Source organism: Bacillus rossius, chromosome 1, assembly GCF_032445375.1.
Source record: "Bacillus rossius redtenbacheri isolate Brsri chromosome 1, Brsri_v3, whole genome shotgun sequence".
NCBI classification, from domain to species: Eukaryota; Metazoa; Arthropoda; class Insecta; order Phasmatodea; family Bacillidae; genus Bacillus; species Bacillus rossius.
In genome coordinates, this window is record NC_086330.1 from 55,658,333 (window position 1) to 55,673,049 (window position 14,717).

The 14,717-nt window shown below is 34.8% G+C and overlaps 1 protein-coding gene across 1 annotated transcript; it reads right to left on the bottom strand.

The window, feature by feature from the left end:
* Positions 1–209: 209 nt before the first annotated feature.
* LOC134529068 (uncharacterized) lies at positions 210–11,061 on the bottom strand. Its single transcript, XM_063362779.1, has 7 exons — positions 10,945–11,061; positions 9,467–9,527; positions 2,768–2,829; positions 2,353–2,388; positions 2,116–2,236; positions 880–944; positions 210–780 (listed from the first exon to the last, which is right to left on the bottom strand). Exons 1-7 carry the CDS (start codon positions 11,008–11,010, stop codon positions 757–759), a joined length of 435 nt encoding a protein of 144 aa, XP_063218849.1. The 5' UTR covers positions 11,011–11,061; the 3' UTR covers positions 210–756.
* Between the last annotated feature and the right edge of the window lie 3,656 nt (positions 11,062–14,717).

Consider the following 14,717-nt stretch of genomic DNA (forward strand, 5'->3'; position numbering starts at 1 on the left):
TTTTTATTTTTTCTAAATATACTGTGTTATATTATTTTAAATTTAAAACCATTTACTGTGTTATATTCTTTTAAATATAAAACTATTTAAGTAAAAAAATTAAATTTAATTCAATGAAAATAACGCCGAAATGCATACTAAAAAAGTGCTTAAGACTTAGAAAAACCTTTTTTTAATGGGTAATGAACAAATATACTGAGAGTAGTTCGTTTATGAATCAGAGATCTGTAAATTATTTCAGGAAATAAATATTGTTGAATACATTTATTTTACACAGGTGGCATCCAGCACATTGAGAAGACTCGAACACAGAACAAAATTGAGGCTTATCTTGTATATGAGTATTAATATGGTCAGAGTCAGTTTTTTTATATGTAATGCAATTCATGATATTTTGATAAATTAAAAAAAAAATAAACAACAATGGTGTTAAAAAATTTCAAATTTGTATTAATCATAAAAAACATCATGGACCATTAATTTCTTGTTATAGGTATGAGTTCCCTGACCAACATTTTTTTTTCTTTTAAAAAATAAGTTATCAAGAAGTTTTGTTGTTTTAACTTGTTATAACAAGTCAAATTTACCCATAAGGCATGATTACCCTTGTTAACTCTCGTGAATATTATAGTTGAGTATTTATATGAACAACAAATCTTGATTTAATATTATTTTATTAAGATTCTTACAAATATGCAGGGAAATAGATAAAAGGCTGATCCAGATAGCTTCTTCGTCACGTGCCCGAGATTGCTTTCAGTGAGCTAAGCCTTTGAAGACCTGTCCAGAAAAAAAAATGAATACTTTATTAGTAAACTAAACGACGTGACGAAACTTCAAGCAACAAGGTAATTTTTCTAATGATAAAAAAAAACTCACAGGCTGTAAAACTCCATGCATGCACTTGAATACAGCGTAAGATGTTGCGCATTTTCCTTCAGCAGCTGCAAAAAAATATGTCATGTGAATTATCTTCAAAATACATAAGCTAAAAGATCACAATAAATTACCTTTCTCAGAACAAAATAAAATAGGAACGAATTCCACCCTAAAAAAAAGTACTAATAAAAGAGAAGTTAAGTTTCTTAAAACTTGCAGTCTCGATGTTCAGAGTTCGTTGAAATTTTAACTAAATTATTTTATTACAAATAACCCACGAGTTTAACTAACGATTTGCCGTTTAAGTTATTCATAAATTTGCTTATGATTTAGTGTTAAAAATCCTATGTAAATTCATAAATTTACAAAACTTTAAAATGTCTAATAATATATAGTTTCAATTAAATGAAAACTAAAAGAGCAAATAATTTAATTTGGAGAGATAAAATGTAAGTCAATGTTTGCACCAATAAATAAACATTTAGAATTATAGAAATGTTATTATCTAAATTGAGACCTACATAATTCTGGTATGACAACTGAACTTAAATTAAAATAGTAATTTTTGCATTGAAATCTTATAATAACAATACTATAATGAAAATAATAAACAAATAAGGAGCATTGTTACCTTAGTAAATAATTTTTGATTGCAAGTCTACATACCACCTAGAAATTACCCGAACGGGAATAAAAATGTAAACCAACTGCGAGTTTAAAGTTATACATGAAATGATTAATGCATACGTTTTTTCAGCGAAATGTGACTTCAAAGAAAATAATTAAGAGAAACATGAACGTTTAAACTAGATAGGAATATATTGGACTATATACAAAGCTTTTAGCTTTCAATATAAAATGTATTTGTTTCATCTCTGAGAAATTAGATTTATAACCACAACTCAGTGAAAAAACTAAATTGTAATTTAAGTTTCAAAAGAAAACTGTGCCTCAAATATTCAGCCTAAGGCGAAAGGTTCACCTGCTTACTTCACAGTTACTCGTGCACATAGAAGCAAATATGTTTACACATATGATCATAAATCTACTAAACATATTAGAGATGAATGCAGTTTAAATCAATAAACTAGTGACACGTGTAATAGTAGGGACAAACAAATTTCATAACCGAGTTATTATAACGTGCATAAATACTATTCTTCACGCCATCTTAAAACCAACAAAATTGTTTCCTTCATTTAAAAACAAAGAAATAATAACTTTGTAAAAACTTACTTTTCTTTCCACAAGAGAGGACTTTATCTAAAACACCTTGGTCCACTGATCCCAGCTTTTCATTTATCGTCCTTGCAAAATTCTCTTTTGCAAAATCTTCTTGAAAGACTCCATCCTTCATCTTAAATGTGGGATAATAACATCAGATTAGCAACTTTACAGATTAGGTATTATGAAATTGACGAATGTGGCTACTGACGTACAAATATATATTTTCCTTAAAGGTATTTTCCTTACCGTTCCTTTGCTCGACAGAAGACAGTCGTAGAAACACTGCAACAACAATAGCACCCAGTTATAACAGGCAATAAACTAATGTTGGGAGTAACTTGCTTCCCAACGATAAAAGGCAATGTGCTATGCATTGGCTGCAATATTAAATATGTATATATATATATATATATAATCTTTTGGTTACCAGATAGTTTTGACCTATAACTGGGCCTATTTTAAATTCAGATAAATGAGTTTAAGGTTCCTAAATGAACCTTTTTTCAGTAAAAATTTATAAAGTTTACGTTTATGCAAATATTATGTTTAAAAATTGTGAATTTTAATTACATTTAATAAATTTTAGTTCTATATGCTTTTAAAAATGTTTTATAATTGTCTTTACCCTCTGAAACAGATGCAAATATAATTTGTCACTCACCATTGTACGCTCATCAGGATTCTCAGGCAAAGACTCGATTGAGTGAAGATAATCATAAGTTTCTGCAAGCAAGTAAAATACATTCTTTATTAAAACTTTTGGAGTATATGTATCTACAAAACTGGTGATGTTTTAAATCAGTTCCAAAATTTTTGCTTGCAGTTGATATTCTCTAAAATTAAAGCTTTTAACAAGGGCTTAATATTTTCGTTTTGGTATACGCTAGTGCTGGTTAAATTGTGTGCCGTCAGAAACAATAACGGACAAAACATAAATATGCAAACACAGAGAAAACAAGTTAAAATCAGCCGATGTGAAGGGGGTTTAATTTTGGGAACTGGTCGTTTGATTTGCAATGCTAAGAGGATGAAGTTTCGTTTCACGCGGGGACCATGCCACTAAAACCCATAATTTTTCAATGTTCAATTCAAGGGCGTTTCCAGCTAAAAACAGGGATAAAAGGGAGCATTTTGACGTGACAACGTCTAATAAATCGATGAACGCCGGCTGCACGCACGAAAAAGTGTCTCGTTACGCACATTTTCCTGTTTCACTGTGTCCCGTTACGCTCATTTTATATTGCTCTTTGCTAACCTGAACCTCCTAACATTGCGACCGAGTCCATGGCGTAATTCTGTTTTCATGCATTTCAATGTAACATTTTCATTGCTCTTTCCTAACCCGTTCCTCCTAGCATTGCTGCAGAGTCCGTGGCGCAAATATATTATTCTTGACTGCATCTTGGTGTTGGGTAAGCCATTTTCCTTCACATCATCCTTGAAACACTCCCATTCGTTTCCTACTTTTCCTATCCTTAACAGAATAACACAGATTGGAAGAAGTTAAATAGCAAACATGTGTAAAAGTTATAGTTAAAATATTCTCTTCGTTAAAGTAATAAACATATTTGAATTAATGAATGCAAATAAAAGTAAATTTATCAATTAAATTGTAGAGATCATTTCACTCCTTCTTTGTATCCATACAAAATAGTGATAATTCAATAAAAATGATTCAATTGTATTCATAAAAGTATGCAATCATTTCATCAATGTTTTGTTATGACGTTGTCACGCTAAACTATCGTCCGTAAACCGACTTTACAGGCAACCAATTTTTTTCTGAATCCTACTTAAAGAGGAAAAAAAGGGGGGGATTTAAGGGGAATTCAACCTCTTACGTGGAAGAGAGAGGCTTGGGACTATACACAAACAATAACAAAAGTGAGAATATAATTATAAAAAAGTAATTGGGAAATACATTGTGATGATTGGTTATAAAGTTACTCTAGCTGCAAGGCCTTGCTCCTAAATATATTAATTATTTTAACTTCGTTAGTAAAGGGTGGAAGCAAGTAGTATATACAATGAGCTCCGGGGACAGGGTTCAGGGTATGGTGCTTGGTGCTATTCCGCCATCTTGGATTGTGATGTCACGGCGGCCATCTTGGATGACATTTACCTTTGACCTTGAACCTTGACCTTGGTGGCGATCTTGGATGACATCATCGCCGCCATTTTGTTTTCTAGAACATTTCGCCATTTTGTTTTCAGCCATTTTGAATTATGATGTCACCATTGCAATTTATGTTACGGTCGCCATCTTGAAAATCTTTATTTATTATCCGATTTTAATGGAAAAAATTATAAAATTTATAAAAAATTAATTTATTTATTATAAAAAATATTAAAAAAATACTGTTGCTTTTTTCGTTACGCCATCATCTTAAAAATCCGTAAGTTTTAAGTTATAAAATAGGGAAGAATTTTTAAAAATCATAAAAAAATAGTCGATCAAATTTAATATTAAAAAATATTTTAAAATATATATAAAAATGTACACTTACGCCATGGAGCTCGGAGTCCTTGGTTCGAACCCGACGAGGCCAAAAAAAAAGATGGCGACAGGTCCTTCCTCCACGGAAGCTATCGGCAGACTGACCTCCCACCCCTTATTTCAAGGTATATATATCATCAGTTAGTATGACGTCATGTCCGCCATCTTGTAAATATTTATTTATTATCCGATTATAATGAAAAAATCTAAAATTTTTAAAAAAATTAATTAATGTTTAATAAAAAATCTTTAAAAAACACCGTTGCACATATCGTTACACCCACCATCTTAATTCTAAAAAAAAAATTCATATTTCGTTATGCCCGCCATTTTGGATGACTATGAGGTTACGAGTCTACAAGGTTACGAGACTGCGAGGCTACAGGACTACGAAGCTTCCAGGACACGAGGCTACGTGACTACGAGACTACTTGGTTCTAACTGACTACAATAGCACCATTGGTGAGAGTTAATTTATCTCATGCAAAATAACCTGTTTAAAGAAGTGTCGATTCTTGTCAATAGATGACACCACATGCTGCTTACAGGTAAATATTATTTAATTATTTTATGTGGGATACAGGAAGCTCACAAACGATCGCAAAAGAAGGATGGCTTCGCTAAGCACCAAGGAGAAGTAAGTTTGTCTTGCTTATTAGTGATTCTCAGGTGTATCAGAGCTTATTATTATATATGACTGGGTAATGGTATTTTCGTTTGAATTCCACCTGATAAAAATATTACAAGTGGTGATTTTGTAGCAGAAATTCAATTAATTAAATTTAACTCTGAATAAAATTACATGACTAATTAAGTAAAAAAATCTTTCATGCAAATTTCGGTTTTTCAGAAGCAACCAGAAGCACTTGGAGAAACCACCTGAATAATCAGGAGCACACGGAGAAAACCATGAAAATATTGACAAGAATAATCGGGAGCACATGGAGAAAACCGCCACACATTTTCTTTTATTTCAGAAAAATCACAGAAAAAATTTAAAAAATAATAAAAATAATAATAAAAAATTAAAGAAAAATTACAGAAAATTCTGACTTGTGCACACCCTGAACACACCCTGAACCCTGTCCCCGGAGACCCTTTTATATACTACTGAGGCAGTTTCCCTAGATACACTTGTGGCTCAATCACAATTATTATCATATAATTACTTATTTGCTTCATTACTGCAACGGTACATGCATATTTTTTTAATATTATTCTGGCATAGTTGTATACCATATCTTTATACCCTAAGTGACACAGAAAGGTTTTACGGTGGCCGTGATCACTAATCGGGGTCACTCATATGTGGCAAGGGTCATGGGTTCAATCCCTACATCCCGAAAAGTTTCTAATTCATGAGCACTGTGTTGGGATCCCAAGTGATTTATGAGACGTCTTTAACAGCGAGGTTCACCTGTGCATAACAATACGACGTGAAACATTTATCAAATCAATTTTAAAAATTACTAGTAATTTTCACTGTGATGCTTTCAACGCTAGTGGGGATGGCTTCTTTTATTGCTCTCCTAGAGCGAATTACTGCCAAGGTAAAGCCGCAAAAACAAGGAAAGGAGAGTGTGTAGTACGGAAGTGGAAGTGTTGGTGGCTTTTCGAATCCAGACACGAGGAAAAATAATCTAACTAACTATGGATTAGGCAGGTAATCTCAGTTTAATTACCTAGGATCTTTTTTTTTTTTCAATTTTTTTTACTATAACTTAAGATTCCTTTGGAAAATAGTTACCAATAAAATTGCGATACTACCAAAAATATATTGCAAATTTTTGCAATGCATTGCTTTGGTTATTTTACGTTTATGAATTAGGCCCCCTACTTTTTTTTTTTTGGAAAAAATACTGTTTTTTGTCAGCTAACGAAATGGGAACATAATTTTGAATTTTAAATTTTCTTTTATTCAATCTTAATTTTTTTCAAACCACAAAATGATAATCTAATATTTGAAAAATATATATTATTTGGTTTTACTATGCTTATTAATGTGTGCCGTTAACACTGGAAAGTTATTCAGGGAACGGTTTATAACTTAACCTATGTAGGTACTACGACAACACAAAGCATAAATACCCTGGCAAGAATATGAATCCAGTTTTACTGCAATAATATTTTGTAGCTATACAGTTGCTTTTATTTAAATTAACAAATTTACAAATAAATTTAATTTTACATTTTTATTTCAGTTCCATTTACAAAGGAAAATGCAGTTACGTTAATTATTGAATCACTTTATTAACAGACTGAAAAGTTAAAACTATATAATGAAACCGTTTCGATAAAAGCAAAAAAAAAAAAATACATTGAAAAAAATACTAAACCCCGTCTTTGGACCTGATTTTCGACAAGGAATTTTATTAAAATAATGCGCATCTTGTTAAAATGCACTAAAAAGTTAACACTATAAAGTTTCCTTTTGTTTTTGTGAACTTTGGTTCGCGCCATCAAACGGATATTGCAGTGCAGTGGTTTTTACACATTTCCGTGCATTGACTGACTTCCGTCGCATTCACGAAATTACTTTCACGAAATCCCCAAGTATCGCATACCGGGAGCTGAGATGTTACACATCGGAAAGACGTGACTTTTGAAGTTCGCTGGCGAATTAAAAAGCCCCCCCCCCCCCCCCCCCAAGGCGATCAATAGCAACAGCGCGTAGATCACCCTCCATTGACCTAGTTTCACGCCACTTGCCTATCTCTGGACATGCTTTCAGCACATTATCGACCCCTCCGAAAGTACCAGTTCATCGCACGTGCTCACACAGCGGCCAAAGGCCGAATAAACTATATCACTTTTGTATCTTCTAACAGCATTTCTCCAGCCGTTTCCGCGCCTGAAGGAAGCTACCTTGCAACGATATTGCATTGTGCCGTCACTTTAATCGCACACTCCGAAGCGTCCTGCCAGTATAGTGACAGACGTCGTGGAGAATATCGATGTCACTCGCCCCAACTGTGCTGTATGCCTAACGCCTGGGAAGTTCCGGTGAAAGGACCTAAGAGAGGCTGATGGAAAATGTTGTCAAGACTTAAAACACTACCGTCGCAACCCATATTTACATCGTGAAATTATGTATTTATTTTAGTGTATTTTATTGTAACATTTTAAAATGTTTGTAAAAAAATTATGGAATTAACTTTAATATTGTTGATACTTTCCACTTTGGTAACAGTTGGAAGTATTTCGGGAGTAGGTATGGCCTTTCTGCAACACATCTGTATAGTCATAATGAACAAAGACAACATATATATATATACATGTAAGCGAAATAAAACTCACTGACTCACTGACTCACTCATTACGAATTCTCCAGAATTATAAGAACTAGAGTCTTGAAATTTGGGACGTATATTTAATTTGCTACATAGGCAGCAACTAAAAAGGTTTCTACGAAAAACAGCTCCCAAGGGTTCTTTAGCCCGGGCAACGGCGGATACTGCAACTAGCACACTACACAAACAGACACGCACACACACACAATGGATTTTCATTTAAATACCTTGGTCAGATTGTTGCACGGTTACACAAGGGTAACCTATATTTACTGGAAATTTAATTATTTTTCTTGTTTGGAATTAAATGGTTAACCTCGCAGTTACAAATATAGAAGCAATAACATGATTACTCTCCATGTATTTCAAATAAAAAGGAAATGATTTTTTTTTCAAGAGGGTCTTATATATTTCGCCTCCTTTAAATGGCCGTGGAAGGGTTACTCATAGACTGCTTGCAAACCAACTAACGGAACGTAATCCAACCAGTTCTGAAGCACGCTATAAAAAATGCCCTTCTGCTGCAGGGAATCGAACTCTGCCCTCCCGACCAACGCGACTAGCATATAGTCTAAACCCACTCGGTAACCCAGCTGAAATAAAAATAAATAATTTTATCACATATGAGATTTTGCTTAAGTAATCACTCCTGTAGATATTTGTCGTTTAGTACAAAGCATTTTATTATGTATTAAATTGAAATATTTCGGAAATTTCTTGCTAAATTATCCCGTTTTCTGTTTCAATAATATTTCTGCGTTATAAATCGTGTCTTAAGATTAGGGTTTACACGCAAATTGTTTATTTAATTTTTTATGATATTCCTGTGGTTTGTTGAAAGGCTGTTCTTGAACACGTTTCACTAAATTTCTTTTGCATTTTGAGGTTTGACAGAAATTTATTTTCACCATGTAGTTACTAAAAATTATTTGCAAATTGCTTAAACGTCGTGCATGTGTTCATAATCATAATAAATTGCGCAAAATTTTGCTACTTGGAAATAGAGTTTGGTGAATATTTGGTGACGAATTTTATGGAAAAATACAAAGTACGATATCGTACTTAAATTATGCCAATGACAATAAAAAGAAATAACAAAAAAGACCCACGAGACTGGACCTTAGGTTCGTTCAAAAACATTTTCTCTCAGAAATCTGCAGCTCCTGATTTCACGCTGTTAGAAAAAACAGTAAATTTACAGATTTTTCAACGAAGAATTAACCTGAAGTAAACGAAGAGTTTTTCATAATCTCAAATAACCGAATTTTCGTTTAAACCACGCCTGTTCCTGTCTATCAAGTTCAATATTTGTTGTAAACAAGGTAAACACAATGTGTGGAAGAATATAAAGAAGGTTTTTGTTATGCATTCAACAAGATTTTCAATTATTTGTTATTATAATAAGTTTATTATTATTGATTTATATTAAATATAAGTTAACTCAGTACCGTGAATTTTCTGAGAAAAACCGTAAATTTACTAAGAATCCTGTATAATTTTTAACCAGCATTCTTCGTAAATTTAAGGTGAAAATTTTGAAACAGCGCGTGTACTGAACGCCAAAGCAACTTACGGACAGGCATCTGGAAGGTTTCGGCGCACTTCGTCAGGACAGACCCATCAAATACTCTCTCCTGGAAACAAAACACTTGAAGTTATAAAACCGATTACAAGAATAGTGCGACGAGTCAGTTCACAAGCTAAGTAAATATGTTAGCAATAATTTTTGTATGGTTTCTGTGGTAATGTTGTAATACAATTAAATTTGTACACAAACCCATTAATATTTTACTAGTTTCAATATATATGGTCAACAGTTTTTTTATTTAACAGTTTTGTTGACACCCTGTTTTCGTCGGTAACTTACGAACACTTCACTGTGATCTAATTTATACACAAAATTAAATATAGCATTCACAAGACCTTCAGTAATTTTTTTTGGGAAAGTGTTCTAATTTTTATAATAGATATACGGAAGTTTTTGTTTAACATTTATAAAGCTTATTTTGTTTTAGTTTTAAAGCAGATAATTATTTTTCTCATAAAAATAATTAGAAATTGAAGATGGCAATTTTTTTCCTATCGAAAAATTCAAAACAAGCGATGCCAAAATACCCCTCAACTAGAAGAAATTTGTAGAGAGATACGTCCACCATTGTTAACGTAAATGATGTGATAGAACAGACGTGCCATGAATGAACCAGTGAAGTATTAGAAAAAATTCAGACTTTTATATGCGAATGGCTGATAGAACAGGTAGGATTTCATCACTTTTCACACCCAGCACATGTGACATAGCACATGAGGGGTAATGGAGGTAGACCTACAGTAATTTTGCCGACATTAATTTATCTGAAAAGTAATTTGGCCGACAAACGTTTGAAGGGCAGTCAATTGACCGAAAACCGAAAAATTTATCTTTCTGGAATAAAGAACTCATAACTCTGGCAACAGTCAGTTGACCGACAGGCACCAGACGAAAGTCATAACGCCGGAAGTCATTTAAGAGGGATAAGGCCTCGCCATCTTGCAATTCCAAATACATATTTTGGTACCGCTTTGAATAAAGCTTCTGTGTCAATTTTTTTCGGTTTTACATGGCTAAGGACTTAGCTTTGGCTAGTAATTTTCGAAGTTAACACTTGTGAACTAGTGTAATTATCATGGCAGTTGTAAAAGCCGCGTTAAATAATAAGTTATTACTTAGCGGCACTTACAGACTAGATCCTGACACTAATATGTGGTTGAGACAAGGTATAGAAGTTTGGGAGATATGGTTTATGAACTGATACTAAAACAAAAATTGGGATAAATAGTTCTTAATTAGAATTATAGCAAAAATATGGAAAAATCCAAGATGGCGGGCTCTAATCCCCCTTAACCGAGAAGTCATTTGACCGTCAGTGGTATCTCCAACATTTCGGTAAAATTTCTTCTGGTCTACTGACTGCTAATTGGTACCTGGAATCCAATCATCATTCGCATGTAACCACTAAGCCATCACAAAAATGGTCAATAAATTTATTACATTTTGAATAATAGCTTGCTTACCGGAGCCGCTGATACGAATGCCACTACCAAGGCACAGCAGACTATGAGGCTGTGTATAGCTGACATTGCGAAATGAAAAATTCGTTATGGCAATGATGGTTCCCACATACGACTGTGAAAGTCGCGTGGACTCGTGGAACCTATATAGGCGCTCGTGAAAAACAATTTCCGCCGTCATACGCAAGGTCTTCGACGATTAATCGCCAGCGATGCGTGCAGGGACGAATGCTGTTGTGGTGCGACGGGAGCATAAAGCAGGACTCGTCAGTGCGACACGTTAAGTGTGAAGGAATAAGTGAGTGCTTCCTGCCGTCAACCTGAGAGGGCTTGCAGCCATGTCCTTCGCCCAGGTCAGGGTCGGCAAACCGCGGCTCGCGAGCCGCATGCGCCTCTTTCCATAGGATTTCACGGCTCTACAGCTCACTGTGCTGCCACGAAACAAAAAGAAAATACCAATTTAACCAATTAGCACAATCACCACGCATGTCCTCAACCTGCGCTCTCTTCCTATCATCTCACCGCTTACCAAGGCTCTCGCCCAGGTGCTGTTTGAAGTGAAACCTCTATGGGTGCTATGGGTGTAAAATTTCAAGGCCGAATTTTATTGCACAGTTTTCGTGAAACATTGATTAATTTTTCCTAACACAGCTAACACTAAGTGTTTTTGGGAGGGGTCCGGGTTAGGGAGGGAGACTAAATGAGACTCAGCCAAAGCATATACGCCCAAATCATGCAGGGTGTTAGCCATGCATAAATAAAAAAAATCCTTAATACATGCACTATCAAATTCTTTCAAACTTCTTTTAAGACTTTTAAATGTTATTTTAAACCTCTGTCTAAAACAAATTTTTAAACGACTGCAATTTAGAGTAAGGGATGAAATAAAGAATTTAAAGGTAAAAAAATTCATATTTACCTTAGTAGGAATAGTATGAAATTCTAAGTTTTCAATGTTGAATGCATTGAATTAAAAACATTCTAATAATTTTCAATGCATGGAATAAAAAGATATATTTTTGAAATTTTGGAGAACTAATAGATCCAGAACATTCTACAAGTTTCCAGAATGTTCCAGAATAAATAGGTACTTCGAGATCAATCTATCCCTGTAGGCTGCGCTGAAACGGATTTTATTTAAAGGTTGCTAAAATGTTAGTAGGCGCTGGTATAGTTACCAGCATAGAGAATAAGTTATGACAAAATACAGGTACCTATGCGATTGTAAAATATAGCATGCAAGTATCCGGTTGTGGAAGTATGCGATTGAGCGAGTAAGCTTGTGCTTAATTATTCAAGTGAGCTCAAATACAAACATGTCATCGAGCACTGCTGCTGCCCTAGCTAATAAATGGACACAATGGACGTTCACACTGGAGATTCACAGTATTGTAACAAACATTGTAACGTGTGCCTGCAAAGAGTATACGGTATATTCTCTGAGCGGTAATTGTGCGTTTTTTTTTTGTTTTTTTTTCGTAATTTTTTAACTTACCCCATGGGCTGTACAGAGGTTTCGCTTCAAACGTAGACCAAACTTCACACCTACACATATTTCGCAACATCGCCACCCGACGTGGTATCCGAAATGTTTATAACGGCATGATTGTGGGCCGGAAGGTGTATTTTCCACGTGTCGCTACGAGCGTCGGGGTGACAGGTTCTGCCGACGAGACAATGGGAAAAGTGTGAGGTGTGAACCAACGCTTTGTGTGCTAATGCGCCGTGGGCTGCGCTCGGTTAGCACCGCGCCGAACGGCAGGCATGCACGTCGCCAAACCACGTTCCGCTAAACTGGAGTTCAGCTCGGGACGTGCGTGATCTGCTCCGCCGGCACCGCCGTCATTCTACTCGCTTGCGGATCGTCAGATTTGAAGAATGGTTCTTGGACCCGCCCGCCTTTGGGAAGTGATTATATTATATTATTATAATATAATTATTTTTGTAACTATATTATTATAATATTATGTTTGTAATTATATTATTATATTTGTAATTAAAAATGCTATTATTACTACTGTGATTGCTGAATTTATTATTTACTCTGATTTATTTCAGACTTTTTAAAATTGTGAATTGAATATACTTATACATTAAGTAAATAATTACCTCATCATTAAATTGAGATATAAAGAAATAATCATACTATATCTACGAAGTGTCAGTACTATGATAAGTTCAGCTTCCTAAGTTATTTAAGGCTAACGAAAGTGAGCATAGGTTAACTGTGGTAATAACTGAGGTAACGGAGTGGAAGAAATGCAGTGGAGAATAAGCCAAATTTAAAAACTCTGCAAAATTTTCGCATCCTTGCTTGTTACAATTGTGAACTTTCACTCTGTACTTTATTCCTAACCGCGTCTGTCTGTCTGTTCGCTTATTTCTTTTGAACTGCAAAGTGGATTGTGATGTGGGTTCCAACATCATTTAGAGAATAATTTCTTCTTCTGAAAGGTTTGTGTGAATAATAAAATCATATATTTAAAGATAGTAGAGAAATCCCGATTTTTGTAATCAAGTCATATAAAGACGCTTTTAGGGCGCTTACGTGGCTTACGCTGGCACAAACATGACTGATACATCAAATTATGGAATTGTAGGTCTTAAAATGTCCTACCGAAAAGTTAGCTATAGCGTAGTCTACCTTCTAAGAATGACTCACAGAAAACAACTTTTAAAAATTATTTAACAAATAATGAGCAAAAATCTGGTAACTTAAAAAAGATCGCAGGCTTTCGCGGCCATTTTCTAGAGTGGCTTGGCTTCTGGGTTGTAACCGGGTCGAAGGTGAAGATATCACAGACGTTTCGGTCGACGTTACAGTTGCCATCATCAGGGAGCAGTTACCTACTGATATTATTACAAGTTCTTCTGCCTTTTAATACTCTCGTCTGAGAGGGAAGTGTTTTTTTTTTCTGAAGCTGTGGGCCAATCAGAGTCTTCCTTTCTTCTGGTTGGCCTGATGATTTAGCCAATCAGAGCTGGGCTTCTGTGACTGGCTGGGAGTGCCGTCCAATCAGTGGCCTCTTCTCTTCTGGTTGGCTGGGCTGTTTGGCCAACAAGATGCGATTTGTCTGTTGGATGCAGAGTTAGGTTTTGAGGATTTCTGAAGTCTGGGTCCCATATTTTGCTTAGTTTGAATCCATCCTGTCTATTTATGTTCAATGGATATTTTAATATTTCAACCGATTCTCGCATTTATCTTTTCTTGTATTGTGGAATGTTGACTATGGTGTGGAATTGGTCGAGTTCAATGCTGTACCTGGTTTACAAAGATTATTCTTATATAGCTTATCGTAGGTTTTCGTGTTTATGTGTTCTTTAACTCTTGTGATTATTCACCTGCCAGTTTGTGCTATAGCCTATCCTTTTCCACGTGAACATGGAACATCGTACACACGAACTAGAGTTTCGGCTGTAGTTTTATTTTTCACTGATGTCAGGGACCCCTCCATCTTGTTTATAGGTTAGAGCATTGCGTGTATTTCGTGCTTCCTGAGAATTCTAGCCACTTGATCTGAAATTCCTTTTATGTAAGTAATGAAAGCTTTGTTAGGAAGCTCTTGAGGTGGCTTCATGGCTTCTTAATTTCTAATTTTGAGTAGCAATTTGCTTGAAGAGCAGTTGATAGATGTTTCAGCTCTTCCTTAATATTTTCTGCGCAAATAGCTCTAGCTCTGTTGACCAAGGTGGAAACATCTATCAACTGCTCCTCTTGTGACAAAGACATCCAGAAAATACCACTTTTCTTCTACTTCCACCTCCATGCTGAATTG